The sequence below is a fragment of the Vulpes lagopus genome, chromosome 13 (genome assembly GCF_018345385.1).
Source record: "Vulpes lagopus strain Blue_001 chromosome 13, ASM1834538v1, whole genome shotgun sequence".
In the NCBI taxonomy this organism is placed as follows: domain Eukaryota; kingdom Metazoa; phylum Chordata; class Mammalia; order Carnivora; family Canidae; genus Vulpes; species Vulpes lagopus.
Genome location: NC_054836.1, coordinates 30,916,359 through 30,940,815, shown reverse-complemented (window position 1 = coordinate 30,940,815; position 24,457 = coordinate 30,916,359). Strand labels below are relative to the sequence as shown.

Sequence of the window (24,457 nt, the reverse complement as noted above, 5' to 3'; positions counted from 1 at the left end):
GCTTCTAAAGATGGTGGAGTGTCAGAAAAAATTATATGACACAAACACTATGTCATTCCGTAGCAAATGTATTTTTCTTTTCCCCCTCTTTCTCAAATTTCAATATAAAAATTTTCAAATATAAAGAAAAATTGAATAAATTGACTATAAACACTCATATACCCACTACCTAAATTTTATACCTGTTAGAATTTTATTAGCTCCATCACTGTCCATCAGTCTAATAATTTTTGATACATTTCAAAGGAAGTTGTAGGTATCACTTAGAATTTTACTACAACTAGAAAGAAAAGTATTTTTTTTATGAAGCCTAGGATAATCTAATATAATTGGCATTTACTGTTTACATTTTACCTTGTTTTATTTAAGTGTAAAATGGCTCACAACATAAATAAGATGTGAAGTATCACAAATTCTCTTTAGGAAAACACTTTAAAATGTCATATTAACAACACACTAATAATCACAGAATCTGAACTGTCACAAATCTAAGCTATGTTAAGTCAAAAACTATAGAAAATCTCTAAATAAGATCACTTGATTCTAAATTTACTAATCTTTCTTTAGCTACAAGGAAACTAGAATCCATTTCACTGTAAGCATGAACGAAGCTGGGACTTCAAAATTTGTAGGAGAAAAACTAAGTTCTAAGAAGCAGATGTTTTCACAAAAGCTCTTTTATTTTTAAGAAAAAAATAACTCTTTGTTTTGTGTTGCATTATAACTCGAATATCATTATCCTCCTCTAAGAGCCTACTTTTGTTTTATTCTATAACCAAGTGATTGTATATATGCTTATCAAACTCTTAATGCCTTAAAATTAAAGCAAGACTTTGAGGCAACCATCTGGACGTTCTTTCTAAAACTGAGATAATGAATATCTTAAAATGTGATAAAATGAACATCTGAGCACAAGGTTTTGGGAAGTAATGGTTTAGAAGAATGGTCCTAACCAGAGAAATAACATCCTGGTGGGGGGTGGCAAGGAGTGAGCATTTGGGAACATGAAGGGGCCTTTTTTCATTATACTAGAGGTGGGTGCTACACACTGGTATTTTGTGCCTAAGGGCAAAAAGGTTAAATTCCCACAAAGCACAATGAAGCATTTTCCCAGCAAAATATGCCGGTAGCAACTAAATTGAGAGAAGTGGCGTAGACTACATCAACTTCAGGGTTATCTGACCTAGACATTAAAGTCCTACAGCCCAAATTTCAGGTTATTATTAGTTTTTATTTGTCTGTATGAGTGGGCATCTTCTGTCTTCCAGTTCCCTACAATAAGCACATACAATTCTTATTGTTTAAAGATAAACAGAAATTCTCTTACATGAAGGATGGCTGGGTAGCAGAACACAATAAGAAGAGGTACTGGTATTTTTCTAACCATCCGTGGCATTACTTTTTATATCTGCCAGGTAAGAAAGCACGAGAGTAATTACCTTCTTTGACTAAGCTGTCGGTGAACAGACTGGTGAGGATGGTGGCAGGAAGGGTGCCATTGCCCAGCAGGATCCCCGACAGCATTGCCAACTTTGTCTGCTCTGTTTCGGAAAAGGCTTTAAGGAAGAGGAGAAGCTGTGGGTCAAACAAAAGAAATTATGTCTATAAAGCCAAGGACTAAAGTAGGAAAATAACAAATGGAATGTGCACGCATGGCTAGATGGCAAACAGCTAGCTGGTCATATGCAGAGCATAGTTATTATTCATTAGAAACACACACATATGCTCACTCGTAAACTGGATGCTAAGGAAAGTGAATTTCTCAGGCATGGTTCCTTTCTTCCAAGTTTACTTACTTACACATAGCTATATATAACATCCACGGAAACAAAGAGACATTTGAACAGTGTAAATAGGCTACCTAAAAAATTTACATTTGACTTTGTACAGGACAGAGGGTACATTTTACATAATGAGCATAGCATTTACTGATGTATATTACTGTCCTTCACATTTTTCATTTTTGTGGGTATCCTGTGCTCCCACTAGATCTACCCATTTTATTTGGGTTTGCTAAGGCACAATGAACAAAAAACAGGAAAAAGTCAATAAGCTCTGACATCATAGATTTTTCTGAGTTCAGAGCATATAATGTTCTTCAAAGCAAGACTGTTGAGTGAAAAAGGGGTTTCTTAAGTTCTTGATGCTCTTGTAAAAATAACAAGACTCAAACTTGGTATTTCTCGGATCATGCAGTTTTATCAGCCCTGGTGATGAGGTAACGGAGGATCTGACACAAGTTCTTAATGGAGAAAAGACCTCTGATGTGTTAGAAAGAGCAGTTTTGGAGGGGTAATTGAAAAAGTAGCAACCCCAGAACGGCTAAAGGAAAACCTAAGCAAAAGCGATTATACCTCACTTCCCATACCTCACTTCCCATTTTTAATTCTAAGAGTATTCAGTCATGTGCAACGTCCCCCTCTTTCCCCACCTAGTGCTTTGACTCTATTCCATGACTATCATAGTCCTTGGGCATGTTACCAAGATCCCCAGGGCTCAACATCACAACTGGGGCATTGCTGACTTTTTCATTACTTTGTACCAATGAAATTCCATTAACTCTGTGCAGTACGTAGAGCAATATTAATTTACCATCCCTGACAGTTATAGGATTATTACATTACAGGGAAGTTATGTGATTCTAAATGTTTATGAGTAAGTGGCAGAACTGGAATCAAACTTGTCCATTTCACTCCCAGGTTATGCCTATTAAAGTAGCAAAGAATTAAAAACCAAGTCACCTTCAAAGTTTGTAAGAAAACAATGAGGGAATGAGAGAGCATCAATGGGTACAGCTCCAGGGAGCACCAGGAATGAGGCAGAGTAAAAGGGCTGACAAAAATCATACACACCTCACATTAATCTGGTCTTTTCCTCTGCTTGTAAAGATGATTAAGGTTCAAGTGGATAATGAAAGATAGTTTCCAAAATAAACTTTTAAACAGTACTTTTTAAGCACATCAATACACTCGCACTCATTAAAAATACTCATTTTAACAAAATAGTACAAAAGTTAGATCTTTTATAAAAGTAATATTCACATCGATCAATTATATTAATCAATGTTAAAATCAGATGCTGTGTATATTCCAGAATGTTCCTTAAAAAATGGATATACCGTGAAAAATAAATCATTTTTGAAAGTATATTCATCATATGAATGAAATAACTAAGAAAGCTTTCAAGGTGCCAATGAGCTAATAGAAGTGAAAACATGACAGGTAATACATTAGACAAAAGTAGTAAAGTGCTTATTTAAATGCTTTACATCATTTCCCCCCATTATTTCCATTCTTTTATTTATTTTTTTTTTAAAGATTTTTATTTACTTATTCATGAGACACAGAGAGAGGCAGACACAGGCAGAGGGAGAAGCAGGCTCCATGCAAGGAGCCTGATGTGGGACTCAAACCCGAGAATCCGGGATCACGCCCTGAGCCAAAGGCAGGTGCTCAACCACTGAGCCACTCAGGCGTCCCCCATTTTTTAAATTTAATCAAGCATTGTTATTTTTCTAGGCACCTAGCAATGTAATGGACCACATTTTTTTTTTCCATTTAACTTTTTCCTAGTTAAAACAGCTTTAATAAATAAATAAATAAATAAATAAATAAATAAAGCAAGCAAGCTTTAATACATGCAAGTAAGAATAAAATCTATCACCTCAGAATAATATAGAAATGTGATCTCCTCTCTAATCCGGCTTCCTTAGAATTAACATTATTAATTAACTGTTTGATAGGTATCCTTCCAGATTTTTCAATGTACTTATATAGGTCTAATATATTACAAATAATTATATATATAAAAATGTATTGTTTCTACTGAATTATACGTTTGTAACAGCTAAAACTTGCCAAGGGCACCAGCTACTTTTCTGAGTACTTTGTGTGTTAGTACCTATAAAAGCCTGGATCCTCATTTCACAGAAAAGTAAACTGAGGTACATAGAAACTGAGTGATTTGCTGAGAGGTTAAGCTACCAAAAGGCTGCTCTGCACCCTGTAGAATTTATCGGATATTCTCCTTAATCAATTCAAGTGGCTACCCTTCATTGTTTGAAGAAAGATTTTACTGTCAAAATCTTCCATCATGTATGGATCCACTTTGAATAGAGGGAAGTAAGTAAGTAGCAAAATAGATGTTATGGTTCCTTTATTCTCTTGGTTTATAATTCTGCAGTTATCTAAAACTGGAAACAATGATAAAGCAACATGCACATCTGTAACAGGTTAATGTAGTGAGTGCTACATATAAATACACAAGATTTAGAAATTGGAAGAGGGAACATGTTGCAATTACTGAACAGAGCTCTTCCTTAATGAGGTACTATTTATTTCCATATGTACTAGAGGCTACTTACTCTATTAAACTACCTTATGTGTTATCTCATTTCTTACAGCAACCATGAGGTATGTCATCTTATTGCAGCTATTTTACAGTTGAGAAACCTCAGTGAGATTGCCACTCATATATTATCTCCAAAGACATGCTTTTATCCCTTTGCTAAACTGTACTTTTGGAAGTAAAAGAATTTTGCTGGGTTTTAGCTGTCCATATATTCTCTCATACGCTGTAACTGATTAAATCACCGTATCTAGACTCTTCCCTTGATATAATCATTTTTCTTGCATATTTGGAATCTCCAGTTTTTATTTTAAGCCCATATAGGTCAGGGATCAGATGCTATAAAATCATTTCTTGGAGCAAAGCACGCTGATAGTAAACATGAAGGAACAAAGTCTAAGTTAATCATGTATTTTTTCCTATAGTTATTAGCTAGTGATCTGTCATACTTATTCATTCAACATTTATTAAAAACTTTACTATGTCCCTGGTACTTCTGCACTGTTGCTGTAGATGCAAAATTTCCATCCCCTCCATTTAGTTACTTTAAGCAGATAAGGCATTACATTTGAATTTTTACCTTTTTCATTTCATCCTCAAATGCTTTTTCCAAATACTTATATCTCCTGATGAGTTTATTGAAGACCTAAACATAAAAGAGAACCATTCAATATTAGGTAAATAATTTTAAAAGGCAATCGGTATAGAAACTCACAATAACCACAACATGGACCTCTAATAATAAGAAAAATTGTAGTTAAATTCAACCGTGTAGAACAAAAGAAATTCAGTCAAGAGTATAATAGGTAAGAAATCAAACATGACTTTGATGAAAACACAATAATGTTAAAACTGTGGGATGCAGAGATTGAAAACAACTGAAATGAATGGGGTTGCAGACAGAATCATATAAATCATGGATATGATGGAGAGGAGAGAAGACCTCAGAGAAATTTGACTCTTGGCTGACACAAACATGTTTTTTGGCAGACATGTGAAAATTGGTATAACTTAATAGTTATAAAAGATTACTGGCCCCCACAGTCTTGAGAACACTCATGCAGGGTTTGCAACTGTGTCAGTGGATTTCTGGGCTATTTTTTAAAGTGGAATGACGTTTGCTACGGACTGAATGTTTGTGTTCCTACTAAATAAACATGTTGAAGCCCTAGCCTACAATGTGACTGTATTTGTAAGTAAGGACGTTAGGAGGTAGTTAAATGAGACCATAAGGGTGGGGCCCTAATCTCATAGGGCTGATGGCCTTGTGAGAAGAGAGACTGTACCAGGAACTAAATTGGGTGGCACCTTGATCATGCCTCCCCAGCCTTTTGAACTGGGAATAATAAAATTCTACTGTTTAAGCCCTCCAGTATTTTGTTATTGTAGCTTGAAGAAAATAATATCGTGTTCTTATTTAAATAGAGATTTTATCAATATAATATTTTTCTAACTGAAAATGATTTCTGAATCATTTTGAATTCTGAATTCCTTTCTCTTACATCCATATAATATACTCTCATCTAAAACAGTATATTTATTCCTTAATGTGATCAAGATGGAGTCTAAGAGTAAAAATGGCAGTGCGGTGTTGCCCTTTATGAAGAAAGGACAATGACCCAGGCCGGAAACTAGTATGCAATAAAGAAAAAGAACAAATGGCATTAAAATCCAACAAATTGGATTGGATTGGCACTGAGAGTAATAATGACTGTTAAAGAGTCAGTACAGAACAGGAACACACCAATCCTAGATTGGCTGTGTTCGATGCATGTATGTTCAGCTTTACAAGATCACATTTATCAGGCTGTTCGATTTTATAATCCCACCACTTCCTGACATTATTATTATTATTATTATTATTATTCTACCAATGTAACAAATGCAAAAAAGATAGTGCATGATTTTATTTGAAGTTTCACTAATTACTAATAAGTTTGAACATGTCTTCATCTGTTTTGGGGGAGACCTGTGTTTCTTCTCCTCTGAAATGCCCATACATCTTTTCCTAATAAGGATGCTTATCCTCTTCTTACTGACTTGCAATTCTTTAGTTTAATCTGGGTATGAATCCTTTACAGACTCTCTATATCACAAATACCTTCTTTCTCTTTCTTTCTAATAGTTCCATAATAATCTATTGATATGAATTAGAAAGTTTTAACGAGTACTCTACTGGTAAGACTTCCATGCTGTTTCCACCCCATGATGCTAGTACAAGCATCACTGATCACTCCCACTGTCTGTGTCATTCTACACACATGCAAACATATCTGTAGGATGCAGTCCTAGAAATGGAACTGCTGGGTCAAAGACAATGTGTGATTTTAGTTTTAAAAGATAGTACCAAATTGCTCTCCCTAAAGGTTGTGCCAATTTATAATCCCATGAGAATTTATGCAAGCATCTAATTCTCTGTCTGTATACGTGAGAGGTAAGAAAACAAGTCTACCTTTGCGAAGTTATAATGCCCACTGCCTTATTATGAATGCAGTTGAGTATCTTTTCATATGTTTAAGAGCTAACATTCCTATTTAAAAAGTAGCCTGTAGAATTTCTGAACCTAATGTTTCCCTAACTCCTGCTCAAATGTGTCCCTTCTTATACAACAATCTCTCAATGATGGACTCTACCTGAGCATAATTTCGGATGGTTTCATGATCTTCATTTGCTGAAAACACACAGTGGTTGGTCATCTTGGTCTTGTCACCATCATCTATGCGTGTTCCTCCGGGGGCTGAAAAGGGAAAGGTGATTACTATGACAATTACTGAAATGACAGGAGCATTTGCAGACAAGATCAATTCCTGCATATCAAGAACAATAAAAGTAGGGATCCCTGGGTGGCGCAGCGGTTTAGCGCCTGCCTTTGGCCCAGGGCGCAATCCTGGAGACCCGGGATCAAATCCCACGTCGGGCTCCCAGTGCATGGAGCCTGCTTCTCCCTATGCCTATGTCTCTGCCCCCGCCCTCTCTGTGTGACTATCATAAATAAATTAAAAAAAAGAACAATAAAAGTAGATGTAAAAATCTAGAAGCACAGAAAAATTCACAGGATCGGGTGTCTGTGTAGATGCATATGTTGTTACATATTTGTGTATGTTTCTAATACAATGTAAACTGGTTGTTCCATTTTATACTATTGCCATAGTGTGTGAGATTATTGTTCTACCAGGATACTATCACTAGAAGTCTGGACTCAGTTATTTTCAATGTAGTTCCTGATGTGTCTGACATCAGGATATGGTTCACTTTTTCAGGCTTGATAACATTTTGCTGGACTCCAGGTCACCAACACCGAGGTTGGTCAGACTTGGCTCTTGTAGCAGACCTTATGACTTTCTACTTGAATAGATTTGGAATGGTTCCCTTCTTTAACAAGGCAGTTATCCACACAGGGTTGAACAGTATACACTTTGACTCCTTGTTATTTGTATTTGATCACTTGGTAGCTATGCTGGCTAGGAAAGGGTATATTTTATTCTCTCTCATCTTTCTTCCTTATTGCCTACACAATGTCATGGAATAAGCAGACTAGAACAAAATAATGTCTTTTTCTATGACTCAACTTTGCACATTCAAAGGCTTCTCCTGTAAATTTCAATGATGGCCATTACAAACACTGGTTGATTAGAACAGAATCAACGCTAGATATTTTCATTTTCTGATTTTTTAAAAAAGATTTTTATTTATTTGACAGAAAATGAGAGAGCAGAAGCAGGGGGAACAGTAGAGGGAAGGAGAGAGAGAAGCAGGTTCCCCATGAGCAGGGAGCCCTACACTGGGCTCAATCCCTGGACTCCGGGACCATGCCCCCAGCCGAAGGCAGCTGCCCAACCAACTAAGCCACCCAGGTGCTCCTTGTTTTCTGATTCTACATTGTAATTAGGGCAGGAAGTTTGAATAAGCCAAGTTACACTAATGCCTTTTATACACTCAACAAATATTTGAAGAATATATATCAGCTACTTCTTTTATTTATTTATATAACTGCCTTGATTTAACTTGTGATTTCAGATCTTTGGATGAGAAGTGCTATACCTAGCCAACCTTTTTCATACTCCTGCATAGTTTTTTTATTTTTATTTTTATTTTTTTAAAGATTTTATTTATTTATTCATGAGACACACACACACACACACACACACACACACACACACACACACAGAGGCAGAGACATAGGCAAAGGGAGAAGCGGGCTCCATGCAGGGAGCCCAATGTGAGACTTGATCCTGCACCCAGGCTGCCCTTGCATACAGTTTTATAAGCAAATTACTTTTTAGAAAAGTCAGCTTGTTCAGAAATCTATTTTCATGCAATTAATTTATGCATGATTTAATTAGTCCTATGTAATGAATACAACCACCTGGAACAAAATTTTATTAAGATGATAATCTAAAAACTCTGGGCTAATGACTCCTGTCTGACAGAAGTTACATAACTGAAAAGTCTGATTTTGAAACTAGTCTTTTTCCTTAAGAGGAAGTTTTGTTTTCTAAAAAAAATTTTAAAAGGATTTTATCTACTTATCTATTTGACAGAGAGAGAGCACAAGCAGGGGGAGTGGTAGGCAGGGGGAGAAGGAGAAGCAGGCTCCCCACTGAGCAGAGTACCTCATGTGAGGCTCAATCCCATGACCCTAGGATCATGACCTGAGCAGAAGGCAGATGCTTACCAACTGAGCCATCCAGGTCCCGTAAAAGATAAGTTTTAAAAACTGCATTATTTTACAAAACATATTACACATTAATAATACTGCTATAGCTTGCATTAAATTTTTCACTCTGATGCTAGAACCAAATATTAATTGCTTTTTCTAAAATTTTGGTGGGCCTGCTGTTTTTCTCAAAATAGAAGTGAAAGAAAAAATATTTCTTGTATCTACTCTTCAAAGAATACAACTGAAAACCCATGAAGACTATTGTTTTAAGAACAATGCACGAAGGTAAATTTTTTGTGTGGGTGTGAGGACAATTCCCATACTCAATAAGTAAACAAAGTGTTTATATAAAAAGACTATTCCTGGCTGGCTTTCTCCGTTACATCATAGGCCTCAACCTGGTAGGTATCCAGGGGTTGGACCTGCTGTGCTTTTAAGTCTTACCACATAGTTTACCCTACCTTCTTGGATATATGCATGTAGAGTGAAGCAGCAAAATTGGGGCCACAGTTATTAATTTGCTGATCATTATTATACAGATGGTTAATGAAGCTTTGAGATTATCAATGTGAAGTATACAGGTCATGTAAGGGAAAAAAGTAAACTTTTCCAGCACAACAGAAGGTCAGCACTAAGAACTGAAAATGGTCTATAGGATTGACTAATAGTCATGAGTGACTTTGGCAACAATCAAAACTTGCCAAAGACCATTATTTTTTTTAAAGCATTTTTTATTATTTTTTAAAATATTTTATTTATTTATTCACGAGAGACACACACACACAAAGAGAGAGAGAGGCAGAGACACAGGCAGAGGGAGAAGCAGACTTCATGCAGGGAGCCGGACGTGGGACTTGATCCAGGGTCTCCAGGATCACGCCCTGGGCTGAAGGTGGCGCTAAACCGCTGAGCCACCGGGGCTGCCTGCAGAAGACTATTCTTGTAGAAAATTTACCAGTACATCAACCAAAGTATATCATAATTAATGAAATACAAAGCCAATCATCTCATCAGAAAATGTTCAGCTTCACCATTGATTTAAAATTTTTGAATGAAAATATCACTTACTTAATTGGCAAAAATTTTAAAACTGACAAGCTTGAGAGTACCTAATATTGCTAAAGGTATAGGTAAATTGTAGGAACACGATTTTTGATAAAATGTTAATTAGAATATTGCTTTTGAGGGCTGGTCTTCTCTCTCAGATAGGTAGACAAAGACAGAGATAGCCTTCAATTCATTAATCCTTGCTAAATATATAAAGATATAATAAGAAAATATAAAGCTACGTGTATACAGATACTGATTATATTGTTGTTTACAATAAAGACAACTAGGAACAAATTAAATATGTTTCAAAATTAGTATGGTTTTGGTTCTTCTTGGAATCATCTAAAGTAACACGCATGGACATGAAAGGCAATAACATATTGTTGAATAAACAAAAAACAGCCATGCAGAGTATCATACTTCTATAATACCATCCCATTCTCAAAAATTAGCATAAAGAGATTTCAAGAAGGGAATTAATCAAGATATTAACAACTGTTATCTCTGGGTCATGGGATTTGAACACATTACATATAGATCTTATACTTGGACTTGAATTATTCAGTGGAAAGGTGAGATCTTTACTATGAATCACAGCAACAAAACTAACGTGGCATGTAGTGAAAACCAGCTATACAGATCAAAAGGGGGCCTGGGAGTAGTGGAGGCATGTACCAAAATGGAGAGATTTTTCAGAGGGAAGAGTTAAGGTATGGCTCTACTTCAAAATGGACGAAAATATATATCTTGTCCTAAAGTAGGCTGGCTTAAACAGTGTTTCTCAGTGAAAGGTGCTGATATCGCATAGGACAGGGCAATTTTTCATTATACTGAATATCCCTTGCATGGGAAAGTAAGTGGCATACCAACTTCCACCATCAAGTCTTTTCACCAAAACATTTCTACACATTTGCAAATATCCTCTAGGCAGTTGAAAATCACTGGCCTAGCAGATTTGACCACTTCTCGTGATTTATGATTACCACAGAAACTAATTATAAAAACTAAGTTCTAAGGAATAAATATGAGACGAATGGGTCATTGTGATATCTAATCAACATTTAGGTCAACATACCAGGTCACTCAAATAGTATTCTAAAGCCTTCTTCTCTAATGCCTCTGCTTTATAAGATTATTTTGCTTTTAATCCATCTCTAATAATTTTTTAAACTTTTATCTTTATTCCTTTTAACTATATATTCACAACTGTCCATTTTTTAAAAACCAGACTTAAACCATATTTCTGATATTTTATTATTTATGGATTAAATGGCATTTAATGAAAAACAGAGGATTACCTGTAAATTTGTTGACACAGTTACATTTCACTACAAGAAAAAAGGATGGCTTCAAAAGAAAAGGTACTAGGTATTCGGGGGTTAAATAAATATATTGGAAGGAACTAGCAGACATACACCAACTTATACTCTACCACAGCAATTACTCTTCCTATATCTGCTCCAGATCATTTAAGAATTAGAGATGCATGTGAACCTGGCCTTTCACTATACAACAAAGTGGCCGTGTTGTGACATCAACAAAAATAGTCATTTTTATGCCTTTCTTAACCAATAACTGTTTCTACAGACAAACTACTATCACCCCAAACTGTAAATTAAGTAAAAATTGTAGAGACTCCCATTTCTATTTTTTATTAACTCTCACTAATGTAAATTTATAAAGATTCTATCTTGTAAGGAAACATTTCAATGGAATTTAAAGTACTACAAGAAGAATCTATAACGCCCGGCTTACCAAGCATACTGCCAGCCACCAGGATATCGAAGAGTGTGTCTGCATAGCGACGATAATCTAATCTTGAGCCTGTGGAATCCAGAAACTTGGCTACAGCTTCAAGGTCATCACCAGCTTCATTAAGCCCCTGGACAAGTGTATCCCTGAAGACTGTGGGTTCGAATTTCTCTTTTTCATCTAAAATAAATAAGTTACAAAATTATTCCTTTTATTTACAATCCTATTCCCAAATGCAACCATACATTTCCTTTGTTCATTGGATAGTTTGATATTATATTTGACAGTTTGATTATTAAAACTTGGAAGACAACTAAGCTTTTCTGTTAGATTTACAGGTTTTGAAACCCCTTGTTTAAATATTTATTTGATCAAATAATTTATTTTTCTATTTAAAAGGACCAGAAGAGTATATTAACTCTAACATACAATAAAATTGATAATTGATAATTTCTTTCATACATAGGATTGGCCAATGTAATCTATTAACCCTATCTGAGAAAAAATAAGGTGTAACGATCAAGACTTAAAATTTTGTTTCATTTAGGATAGAAGAAAATGACTCAGAAAGAAGTGCCTAAGAATAAAGGAGAATACACAAATGAACAAAATAAAGATTAGGAGAGAGGAAATAAAGAGGGTCATCTCTTTTTTATTTTATTATTTGTTATTATTATTATTATTACGGACATACATTAGTTTCAATTATCAGTATATCGATTATAATCGACATATCAGTTTCAGATGTGCAGCATGATTCAGTATTTGTCTATTTTGCAAAATGTTTACCACAGTAAATCTAGTTAACATCCACCACCATACATAGTTAGAATTATTTTTTCTTGTGATGAGCACTTTTAAGATCTTCCCTCTCAACAACTTTCTATTGTACCATACAGTATCATTAACTTTAGTCATCATGCTGTACATCACATCCCTGGAACTTATTTATTTCACAACTGGAAATTTGTTCCTTTTGACTGCCTTCACCCATTTTGCCTGCTCCTCACTCCCTGCCTCTGGCAAACACCTGTCTGTTCTGAGTTTAGGGTTTTTGTTTTGAAAGATTCCACACATAAGTAAGATTATATGGTATTTATCTCTGACTTATTTCATTTATCATAATGCCCTCAAGGACTATTCAGGTTGTCCCAAGACTTCCTTATCTTTATGGCTCAATAATATTCTATTATATATATGTATATATCATATTTTCTTTATCAATTCATCCATTGATGGATACTTAGGCTGTTTCCATACCTTGGCTATTGTAAATAATGCTGCAATGAACATGGGGGTGACTATATCTTTTCAAAATTACTGTTTTCATTTTCTTCAGATAAATACCCAGGAGTGGAATTACTGGATTATATGGTAGTTCTATTTTATTTTTTTAAAGATTTATTTATTTATTATGAGAGAAGGTGTGTGTGTGTACATGAGAGGGGAGGGAAGGGGAAGAAAGAGGAAGAGAAAATCCTCTAGCAGACACTCTGCAGAGCAGAGTCCAATGCGGGGCTGGATCCCAGGACCCTGAGATCATGACCTGAGCTGAAATCAAGAGTTGGGCACTTAACCAACTCAGCCATCCAGGAGCCCCTTTAAATTTTTTTTGAGGAACTTTAATTATGTTTTCCATACTGGCTATGCCACTCTACACTCTCATCAACATTTCTTTTTTTTTTTTTTAAATGTTGTATCTTTTTTTTTTTTTTAATTTTTTAATTTTTATTTATTTATGATAGTCACAGAGAGAGAGAGAGAGGCAGAGACACAGGCGGAGGGAGAAGCAGGCTCCATGCACCGGGAGCCTGATGTGGGATTCGATCCCGGGTCTCCAGGATCGCGCCCTGGGCCAAAGGCAGGCGCCAAACCGCTGCGCCACCCAGGGATCCCTCTCATCAACATTTCATGAAGATTTCCTTTTCTCCACATGTAATGAACACTTATTTCTTTTTATAAGATAAGTTATTCCAGGACACTTCAATATTTAGTATATACCATGAGCTATATATATATATTTATTGCTTCAGAGCAGATGTTCTCAATCTTTTTGGTCTCATGACCCCTTGCCACCATTAAAAAAATACTGAGGATTCCAAAGAGCTTTTTTCTGTAAGGAGGTTTATTTTTATGGATACTTACTCTATAGAAATTAAAACAGAAAATTTTAAAATATTTATCAAATTAAAATAGTGTGAAGACAGGCTTTGTTTAATCTCTTTAATGCTTGCATTAATAGCAGACAGATGGATTCCCATATCCACAGAGTGCAATCTGTTGTGATATCACACATCATGTAGCCTCTGGGAAACCACCATAAACCATGAGTGAATGTGTCAAAGAGGCAAAAGGTATCTCACTATTATAATGAAAAGAATTCTGAATTTGTAGAATCCCAGAAAAGGCTTCAGAGGATTTAGGGATATAGATACATGGAGCTTCCTACCCTCAGCAGACACAAAGACTTCTTGTGGAAGGTTAATTTGGAGTCAGATCTTATTTTTTATTTATATTTTCATTAATTCTTGTGCCCAATGTGGGGTTCTATCTCTTGACCCTGAGATCAAGAGTCCCATGCACTACCAACTGAACCAAGCAGGGGCTCCTGGACCCAGATCCTAAACAAAGCAAGGATCACATACTGTTGAAAACAAGTGAACATGACAAATCAGAGGTCAGAAGAGGCAGAAAAAAAAATTACTAAATTAAAGGTAAAGGTAGGATTCAATTCAAAGGACTTCACCTTCACTCCCCTTTCAGAAAATGATTTTAGATGTGGAAAGGAGGGGCAAATGATGAACCAGAAACTTCACAAAAATCCTATCATAAATACCTTTAGAGAGATAAGTGGACACTGCAACTGTTAAGAAGGAGGAGGAGGAAGAGGAAAGGAAAAATAAAATGTCAAAAAACGAAGAATCCTTTCATGAATAAAGAAGTTCTGGGAAATGGAAAGTATGATAGAAAAAGTTAAAAACTAAATACAAGAGCTGAAAGAGAAAGCTGAGAATATCTTTTAGAAACTAGAAAAAAAAATCAAGAAAAAAAGACCTATTAAATAGGAGCAAAAAAGATAAGAAAAAGGGCAGACCAGTCAAATGTTCAAATAATAAGACATTTTTTTTAAGATTTCATTTTTTTTTTTTTAGTAATCTCTACACCCAATGTGGGGTTTGAACTCACAGCCCCCAAGATCAAGAGTTGCAAGCTCTGCCAACTGAACCAATGAGGAACTAGGAGAATTTTTTTTTTAAAGGAAAGAAATGATTTAAAAATTCCAAGAAGGTTTAAAGAGTTGAAGGACATGAGTTTCTCAGTAAACAGCTGTAGGACACCCAGCACAAAGATTCAAAGAAGACACTCGATAAGACTCCTATCTTATCATGTAATCTCAATGCTGGGAACAAAGCAGCTATTGGAAGTTTAAGGGGCAAAACCCCAAAGCAAATACAAACTATCAAAAAACAGAATGACATTAAACTGCTCAATAGAAATACCAGAAAACAGAAGAAATTTCTTCAAATTTCTATGGGAAAATGATTTCCAAACTCTTAGTCTGAGATTCAGTCAAACTATCAACCAAATGTAAAGGCAGAATAAATGGATTTTGAGACATTCATGGCCTTGAAAATGATGTTTCTCATACACTCCTTTCTAAAAAGCTATTGAAGCAGACACTCCACCAAAATGAGAATCATTCATGATCTCATGATCTTACTAAGTCATGAGATCCCAGGAAAAAGAGAAAAAAAATATGAGCCAGGCAACAGGACTCTCCTGGAGAGTGGTAAAAAGACATTTCCAACATTTCATACTGCCAGCTGTACTGCTGACCTGGATGACAAACCGCCCGGGAGGGTATTTCCCTCTGATAGTATAATGATATATGATGAGAATTCCTAAAGTTTTTGTATTCAAAGATTTTTACGCAATGAAGGGAAATGTTAGTATTGAGTGTTAAGATATGGACAATGACAACAGACAAAAAAGGATAAATTAGGAAATGTTAACTCCAAAGACAAAATGAAGTTCAGAAAAAGAGGAATAATCAAGGAATAGCTGAACTGTGACTAGCATGCACAAAGTCACAGTAATATAAACCCGAAACGGTGGTCTGACTAAAACCAACCCATAGTAAAGAGAAACAAAGAGACATCTGCAGGTGGGTAGGGCTGTGTAGAGAGCTAAATCCTTATCTTCCACAGTATCAAGTGCAGATATAATACCTCTCCCCCAGAGCAAAGTCAGGAAATAACCATGTAAGAATGTTACGTGGTCACGTGAATGTAAAAATTTTAAAAAGCATATAAAGAGTGGAAGGCATTCATCTGGGGAGAGGATCTGCTGTTGCTGTAACATGCTTTGCAGGATGGTTTGAGCATTTAAACCAGGTGACTCTGATACATTTCAAAACTCCTTGAAAACCAGACAGTGCCTGTCTGGTCTGTACAGACTGACTGCTTAGACCGGTCAAGTAGAAAGGGTGAGTTGTAAGGGGTGAAACACCACAGCATCAGAGAAGCCAGAGAAGAATGGCATTCCCAGTACCAGTCAGAGTCACACTGCGTAAGATGCCATAAAGACAGACGTAACTTGAACATTATTTTTCATGAACAAGAGATAAAAGTCCTTTTGATGCCCTAAGCAAAACATTATGTAGCCAAGAACATGCAAATGTTGATGGTGGAAAAAAAATATAATTAAGGGCTTGTTTTGTAGAAGGGGAGGAAGAGAATGGGAACTCCAGAGGAACAGATGATGAGAAGCCAGAGAGGAGGAAATGGTGACTGCACAGAAGGAACTCACTGGCAAGCATGGGACACTACCCCCTAACCCTTGGGGTCCAGCCAAAAGATAATTCTCCTTCCCCCTTGACAGAAAAAGTTTTCTTTCTGCTGATGAGAACAGGAGAAGCCAAAATGCCACAAGTTGTTTAGTGTCTCTTAACTGGCTTTCAAAACCAATTGAGGCCATTCCCGGGATGGCTCTACAACGTCCTTGAATGCTGCCCCGGTGGAGAAGCAGACTTTGATGGTTTGAAAATGATGAATGTGAGGCATTGGAAAATGAAAGTTAGTAAACAGGTAAAAATCTAGGCTATGCTAAGAATTCATGCAGAGGATTCGGTTTTGAATCGGAGAGACAACATAAAAAAACCTGTGTTTGTACAAAGCCCTTCGTTTCAGTTCTGTTTTCCCAAGAGATTTGCCAAGGAAGAGGAAAGTAAGAGAAGGAAGACAGGATGGCAAAGATACTTCAACAGTGAGCAATCATGCATCAGATCAAGATAATCCTGTGCAGCTTGGGAATCTTACAAAGTTGTGATGGCATGCGAGGATTAATCATTCTTTTGTAGGTTGAAAAGAAGCTCGCACCTGATAAAATGTCCATCCAGAGGAATACAAAATTCCCAAACAAGAAAATGGCAAGAACACTGATTAAAGTTTGGGGAAACAGGACATTTTACTCCCAAGTTCCTTTTTTATCTGAAACATTATATGTACTTTGTATTTCACTTGAGGACAGTCTAGCAAAAAATACTAATAAAATCCTAGTGAAAATATGCTATAACTTCCTTGAGTTTCCGTTTGGCAGGTCAAACCTCCCTTGAAGCGGGAACTATATAATTAGGGTCTAAAATTTACACTGTGTTGGTGAATCACAAGCGTGACACTACAGAGTTAGTCATGCTGGCCCTTATACTGACAGAGAAACAGGCTTACTTCTGATGCTCAAATATGCCTGTAAGTTACCTAACCATATTTCTTTCTCTGGAAACCTCCGTAACTGGTTAATATAACATTTTCCCTACTGTTAATTAAGTGATAAAAACAAAATCTACATCCTTTTTTGTTTTGTTTTACATCCTTTTTTGAATGTCACTTAAGTATAGTAAATGAAGAAGAACAATCATGGGTTTTTCTAACTATTCACATACCTGTATAATTTACATATTTATATTTACATACAAACACATACATTTCAACATTTGAAGGTATACTAGATTAGTTGCTAACACTTATTATAAATCCAAGAGTGACTTAAAACTGCCAAGACAGATGAAAAATCTCAGAGAGAACCCAGGGTATATGCTCACTCTGGATGCCTGCAGTTGTTCATTTTTTTCTCTCCTACTTTCACTAATTTTAATCCAATTTCTCTACAAAATTTATAGGGAGGCTAGTTCTGTTATTAAATATTTCATTTAGCTAAACATAATAATGGCTCAGGGGAGAAATTTCCATTGTTTCAAATTCCCACAAGCCACACTAGAAAACATAATTTCTTTGTAGTATCATAAACAAGATGTGTATATTTCATAAAGAAAGAGTCTGAATGGATTTCTAAATGTGTCCTATCATAATGTTTAATTTTGATGTTAAGCAATAGAAAATACATTATTTTTTTACTAGCTTGGCACAGAAGAGCATTATTAGCTTTGCTAGCAAACAGATTTAAACTGAAGACAGAACCTCAGAAGACAGCCTATGAAAATGACCTTGAAATATCCTCACTAGATTTTTTTTTTGCCTCAGCTCTACAAAATTGCCAACCATTTATCTGAAGTCAGATTTATCATAATAGCAAAAGAAAAGCCAAAACATGATAAATCATTAGGAGGCAATTCACCATTGTGAAGTGTAGAAAATGAGGTTGACTCCATTTTTTTTTTCCAGCCAGCAGTTTGGCACAAAATAGCTCAAGTGCCACTTAAATCCCCAACAGACTTGAGTTCTATAAATCCAGATCAACTAACAAATAATATATATTTCCGGGTAGCTCTCTCAGAGTATTCCAGCACAGCAAGACACAGGCACAATCTTGCCCACCAAATGAATCAAAGACAAACCATCTCAGAATCAGAGAAAACCTTTCCAGTTCAAAACTAAAGACTGACTCTAAGGCCAGTTTACTTGTTGAATCAAGTCTGCTGTTGTGCAATCCTTGGGCCCTCTCTTGGCTTTTAAGCTCAGTTACCGTGAATCAGCGTCGCACGAATAAAGCTGTTCTAAAGCTGTTCGAGCTGGAGATCCAGGTCTGAGATTAACACGTTCCCCCAGTGGGCAGGCAAAGGCGAACCTTTCTGCACCTCACAGTTGGGCATATGTTAGATATTATCACATTACCAGGCTCAACAATACCCTAACTATAATTAGCTTTCTGAACTACATCATTCCTTGCTGATGAAGTCCTTTTGAAATTATCCATATCATTTTTTTCCCCATGACAGCTTTAAACAATGAGATAATGAAAGCACGTTGACTGTAATGCCTTGTATTGATACCAGCATCTGGATTTCAACCGGGAAATGTAGTGGGGACACAGTTTCTAAGACCAAGATGAGGGAGGAATTAGCAGAGGGAGATGGTTCAGGCCATGTGCATTAGCTTATAGGGATGAGACAGGAATAAAAAAAAAGGAAAAGGGAAAATCACAAGACATACTGTGCCAAATGACCACCTTTTGGCTACTTCACAGTTTTTTAATGTTCATTTTTTAGTAGGAATGTGAATTCCCAGCAAGCAGCACTTAAGAGTTAAATGTAGCCTCCCCTGCTATCCAGTGACTCTCTGGTGAACTCCTCTACACCAAATGACTGATTGCATTGAGACTTCCTTACCTTTTGCCAGGTTAGACTTGCTACTTATGCAGACATAGTATTGCTACTTATGCAGACATAGTATTTACGCAAGAGAGCATAAGCTGCAGGGGCTACCTCAACGCTGGAAATGCCAAAGTCATATAATATGGGTTATCGATTCAACAATTTAGCACTTGCTGTCCATTATATGCGGTTATGCTTCATAATCAGCAATGAGGCCTACAGAGGGATATCCAATCATCATTCATCTTTCTATATGATACTTTCTTAAATGTTTCAGTTATTGTCCTCAGTGTTAGTCAACATAATAATTACATATTATGTTTCCCTTTAAAAAAAGTTTCCTTATTAAGTTATGGCTCAACTATTTTTTTCTAAGCCCAAAAGGACTTCTATATAATTATGCAAAACTTATGAAAAATGCAAACTATTCTTTACACAGAGAGGATGGTAAGATGAACATAACAGAAAAAGAAACCACTCATACAAATAGAAATGTTACGGGTCACCAAACGGGGCCTCTTACTACTTTTCCCACAATAAAAGACACTTGAAAATATCCTGAGTTTTAAAGATATTTAGGTAGTCAATTTAATTTGACTTCTTAAGTCCTTAAGAGTAAAAACTCATCAATATCTCCTTCCTGAATTTACTTTTCTCCTAAGCTTTACCATCTTTGTTCTCAACATTTTCTTAAGAGCAACAGAGATAGCAAAACTCAGATACAAATGCTGAGATCAAAAATGAGTAGATTTTATTATCTATTATCTTCATAGCTTCATAGGAGAGTGAGGAAACCTGACCAGATAGAATCATCCTCCTTTAGTAGATAGACACCAAGTTCAGACTGGTTAAATGACCTGTCCAAAATCAAACACAAATAACTGGCTGTTCAGAGGCTTGAACACAGAATTTCAGATTCTACATCCAGAGCTCAAAAGAAGATAAGTAGGGAGGTTCAGTGGAAACAAGGATAATTCTAATCCTTCTCCAATCTCATAACTTGGTCAGAACTTAACTCACTCTCAAAAAGCCCCATACACACGCAAATACACAGCACAACCTACCCCTTTTCCGAGTTTTGAACCGCTGGCCTGTTAGCACTGGCTTCTGATGCTTATTCATAAAATTTCTAAAAAAAAAAAAAAAACAACAAAGAAAATAAAGATTATGTATTTCAAATAAGCAGTTCACATAAAAATTGTATGGATAATAAGCATACATTCAACCTCAGCTATCCTGAATACACTTTTTAAAAGCAAGGTGTGATTGTTAACTGTTGAACTAGCCAAACTTTTAAAATTGAATAACATCTAGTGTTGACAAGAGTCAGGGAAAGCAACCACAGACATAAAATTTGGCATAGGGAATAAACTCCATGCTGTACTTGGGGGAAAGCATTTGGCAAATGTAAATATTTACATGTGCATAACCTGAGTTCAGCAATTCTTTTACAAGAAATTTACTATTTCACCCACACAGATATGCGTATTTATGCCCATATGCACTCGTGTGTAAAGGGATTTAGTTGCAGGATTGTTGAATAAAAATGTGCAAAGCTAAATGCCCATAAACAGTGGTTTGGTTAAATAAGTTGTAAGAAGCCATTAAATGGAAAGTTATGAAGCTTTACAGAGGAATGAGTTAGGGTCTAAATGCAATGCTACATTTCTTGCCCTGGTTGCCTCTCTGATCATGTTTCAGACATCTGTGTCTCTCCTACCACTCACTGTGCTCCAGCCATCCTGCTGTCTTCTTCAGTGTGCCAGACAAGGCTGCCTCTCCTCTGGGCCTTCCCCAGCCATTCCCATGGCTCACTATCTGCCCTCATTTGAGTGCTTCCTTTTTCAGAGGTCTTCCCTGGTCCTCTACTACTGGCGCCCCTTGTCAAACACTCTCTTTCTTTCTCTCCTTATCTAGCTTTATTTATCTTCACAGCCCTTAGTAGCATTTCACTGTGCTACTGCCATTCACTATGAGCTGTTTGCCTATGGTCCATTTCTCCCACTAGAGTGTAACCTCCATCTGAGCAGGGACTTTGTAGGTTTTACTCAAAACAGTATGTTTGGCACCTAAAACAACACCAAGTGAAGAGTTCGCATTTGGCAAATAATTGTCAAATAAGCTGTTGCACAGACATAGAAAGATGTTCAAGGCATACTGTCAATGGAAAAAAGCAAGCTGAATAAAAGTGTGGAGTGTAATTTTTTGGTTAAAGAGGAAATATACATAATATTTGCTTTTCTCTACAAGGAAAATTCAAGGATGACTAACTTATCTTCAAAAAAAGTTTAAAACAAACAAACAAAAACCCTGCCCCATAAAACCTCTTACAAATTAAGAAGAACCTTGTGATATTAATATTATAATTTGAAAATATATCCAGATTGCCAAAATTATGAAGACCACGGAATTAAGAAAATGTCAAGCAAATTATTTAATTGCCTTTCAAAGTTCTTTTTAAATTGCGATTTGAAAATGTCTAGATTTTTTAATTAAGTCACTATTAAACAATCAAGAAAATGTACTGTGTTTAAGCAAACTAATTATGTCTCAAAGTTTAATTTTTTTTTTTTTTTTTTTTTTTATTTATGATAGTCACAGAGAGAGAGAGAGAGAGGCAGAGACACAGGCAGAGGGAGAAGCAGGCTCCATGCACCGGGAGCCCGATGTGGGATTTGATCCCGGGTCTCCAGGATCGCGCCCTGGGCCAAAGGCAGGCGCCAAACCGCTGCACCACCCAGGGATCCCCTGTCTCAAAGTTTAAAAAGATCCTTAAGAACATGTAAAAATTATTCAATTTATATGCCAAAACTTTTCTACACCATGAAAGAAAATCTATCCTCATACAGAAAGTAATCTGTTTATCACTTGAACTTTAATCATAATTTTAAAAGTGAAATTGTTTAAAAAATAAAGTAACAAGCACAAAAAGTAATTTCTTTTATGGTTTAAGGAAAGAAGTTTTATTAATCCTATAGTGAACTTAATATATCATGCTATGAGATATAAAGATGCTGACTAAGCCCAAATCCATGCCCTCAATGTGCACAGGGTCTGGCAGAGACAAAATCCACAAACATTTACAATAGAATAGCATTACAGATCTAGAACAAAGAGTAGAGAAAGTGATCCTCTGGGGGGGGGGGGGGCACAGCGGGGGTGGGGTGGTGTAGCAGCTACATACTGAAATAGTTATAAATGCAATAAATGTCATCAATGAAATCTCATTTTATTTGCTGGAAGTTGGAAATGCAGCTGCATTATTTACATTCACTACAATACACTGCAATACACAGAAATTTCCTTTTGGCATTTTTAGTAGATTCATTTTAGATTAGCAAACATTTCATTGGGGTACTTATAATGAATGTGTGTGTTTCTTGTTTCTATACCTCCCAAACACTACAAATATCATAAAATATTTTTTTGGGCTAGCAAAGAAAAAAATACCTGTTAAAGAGTTTAGATCTCATACTGCGATATAACAACGAAAATATACTCCAAGTAGCCTGAAGCTTTTCTAGCAAGTGAACATGCTGCAAAGTTACTGTTTGCTAAAGATGTCTCTACTTTGGAACAAAAAAAAAAAAATTTTTTTTAGAACTGCGAGCCTTTTCTAAGTTTTATTTACAGTCCAGAATATAAACTCACAGAATTCTCTAACTCTACCTTGGCATTTTGTTGCTGTTTTTCTGATGAAGAATTACCACAAAACAGCCTATCACAGAATTACTCTATTTCAAAAAACTTTAGCTCCATTTACACTTTCTTCAGTTCTAAATACAAGTTTGTTCTTCATGGTTTAGTTTTGTGACCTTATTTCTCACAGCCTCCTATACTGCATGTGGAAAACAAAATAATAACGTGTAAACAAAAAAGCATACAAAGATTTTGACGTGTACAGCAGTAAAATTTAAAACAAACACAAACAGAAACTCACCTACTGGTACTGAAAGATTAAATGAAGATATTCTGTTCACCAAAAGTCTGTATTGCTCAGCTGTTACTATTTAGAGCAGAAGCTTGGCTTGTCTCTAAATTTAGCAGTTCGTGCTACATTATAATCTGCTTCAGTGAGGGTCAGGCTTTATAAGGCACTCACTGAAGCCCTGGTGGAAGAGAAGCAGGGGCACTCTGAATAAGAAACTGTGCTAGCTTAAACCTGGGAAAGTAACAAAGAATAACAAAGACAGTTCTATGAGGCCAAAAGCTTATTTTTATTAAGTCACATTATAATTTACAACTTGAAAGCAACCAACTAAAAATACATATACACATATGTATATATGCACTATTTTATTCATTTATTATTTATTTATTAATAAGGATTTTATTTATTCATGAGAGGCACAGAGAGAGAGAGAAAGAGAGAGAGAGAGCAGAGACACAGGCAGAGGGAGAAGCAGGCTCCATGCAGGGAGCCCAACATGGGACTCGATACCGGGTCTCCAGGATTAGGCCCTGAGCTGAAGGCGGCGCTGAACTGCTGAGCCACCCGGGCTGGCCTTACCTATATGCACTTTTAAAATCAGAGTTTAACAGAATCCTCAGAGGCAAAATTTATCTGGCGTACAACATATGTGTATATATACACACACATTCAAAAACTATAAGCCAAACATAGAAACAAAAGTTCATGTCCTCCTCCCCAAATGGAAAAGCTCCATTTGGGGGGGACATGGTTTAAAATAGTATTACAAGAAAACTGTATGTAAAATGGTTAAAAGATGAATGGATTTAAATATTTCATGTTACCTAAGAGACTAAATTTCTTGGATATTCCACAAAAGATGATAAAATATTAAAAAGATTCAATCCATCAAAAATTCAAAATTAAGTACCTTATTAAATAAGCATTTTTTGAATAAACTCCTAAATTGAAAGGCCCAATTGAAAGATTTTTTTAAGTTTAACATATTAGAAAATAAATTTTCACCCATCTCCCCTCTGTTAATATCCTAACTGCCCTGGGGCCTTTGTAGATTCTATCCCTTACTCTCAAATGACTCTGGGCCCATGTGCGACAATGGACCAGCAGC

The 24,457-nt window shown here is 36.0% G+C and overlaps 1 protein-coding gene across 4 annotated transcripts in view; it reads right to left on the bottom strand.

The window, feature by feature from the left end:
• Nucleotides 1-24,457, bottom strand: part of BZW2 (basic leucine zipper and W2 domains 2) — a 64,051-nt gene that overhangs the window by 18,970 nt on the left and 20,624 nt on the right. For 2 of the 4 annotated variants that reach the window (XM_041727594.1, XM_041727595.1), the window contains exons 2-6: nucleotides 20,483-20,547; nucleotides 11,813-11,989; nucleotides 6,981-7,084; nucleotides 4,928-4,993; nucleotides 1,440-1,575 (exon numbers count right to left, since the gene is read on the bottom strand). In XM_041727594.1, the coding sequence (XP_041583528.1) occupies nucleotides 1,440-1,575; nucleotides 4,928-4,993; nucleotides 6,981-7,084; nucleotides 11,813-11,989; nucleotides 20,483-20,540 (541 nt within the window). In that variant the 5' untranslated portion in view covers nucleotides 20,541-20,547. Of the gene's footprint in view, nucleotides 1-1,439; nucleotides 1,576-4,927; nucleotides 4,994-6,980; nucleotides 7,085-11,812; nucleotides 11,990-20,482; nucleotides 20,548-23,358; nucleotides 23,434-24,457 lie in introns of those variants that run through there. The other 2 variants (XM_041727596.1, XM_041727597.1) reach the window with 2 other exon arrangements.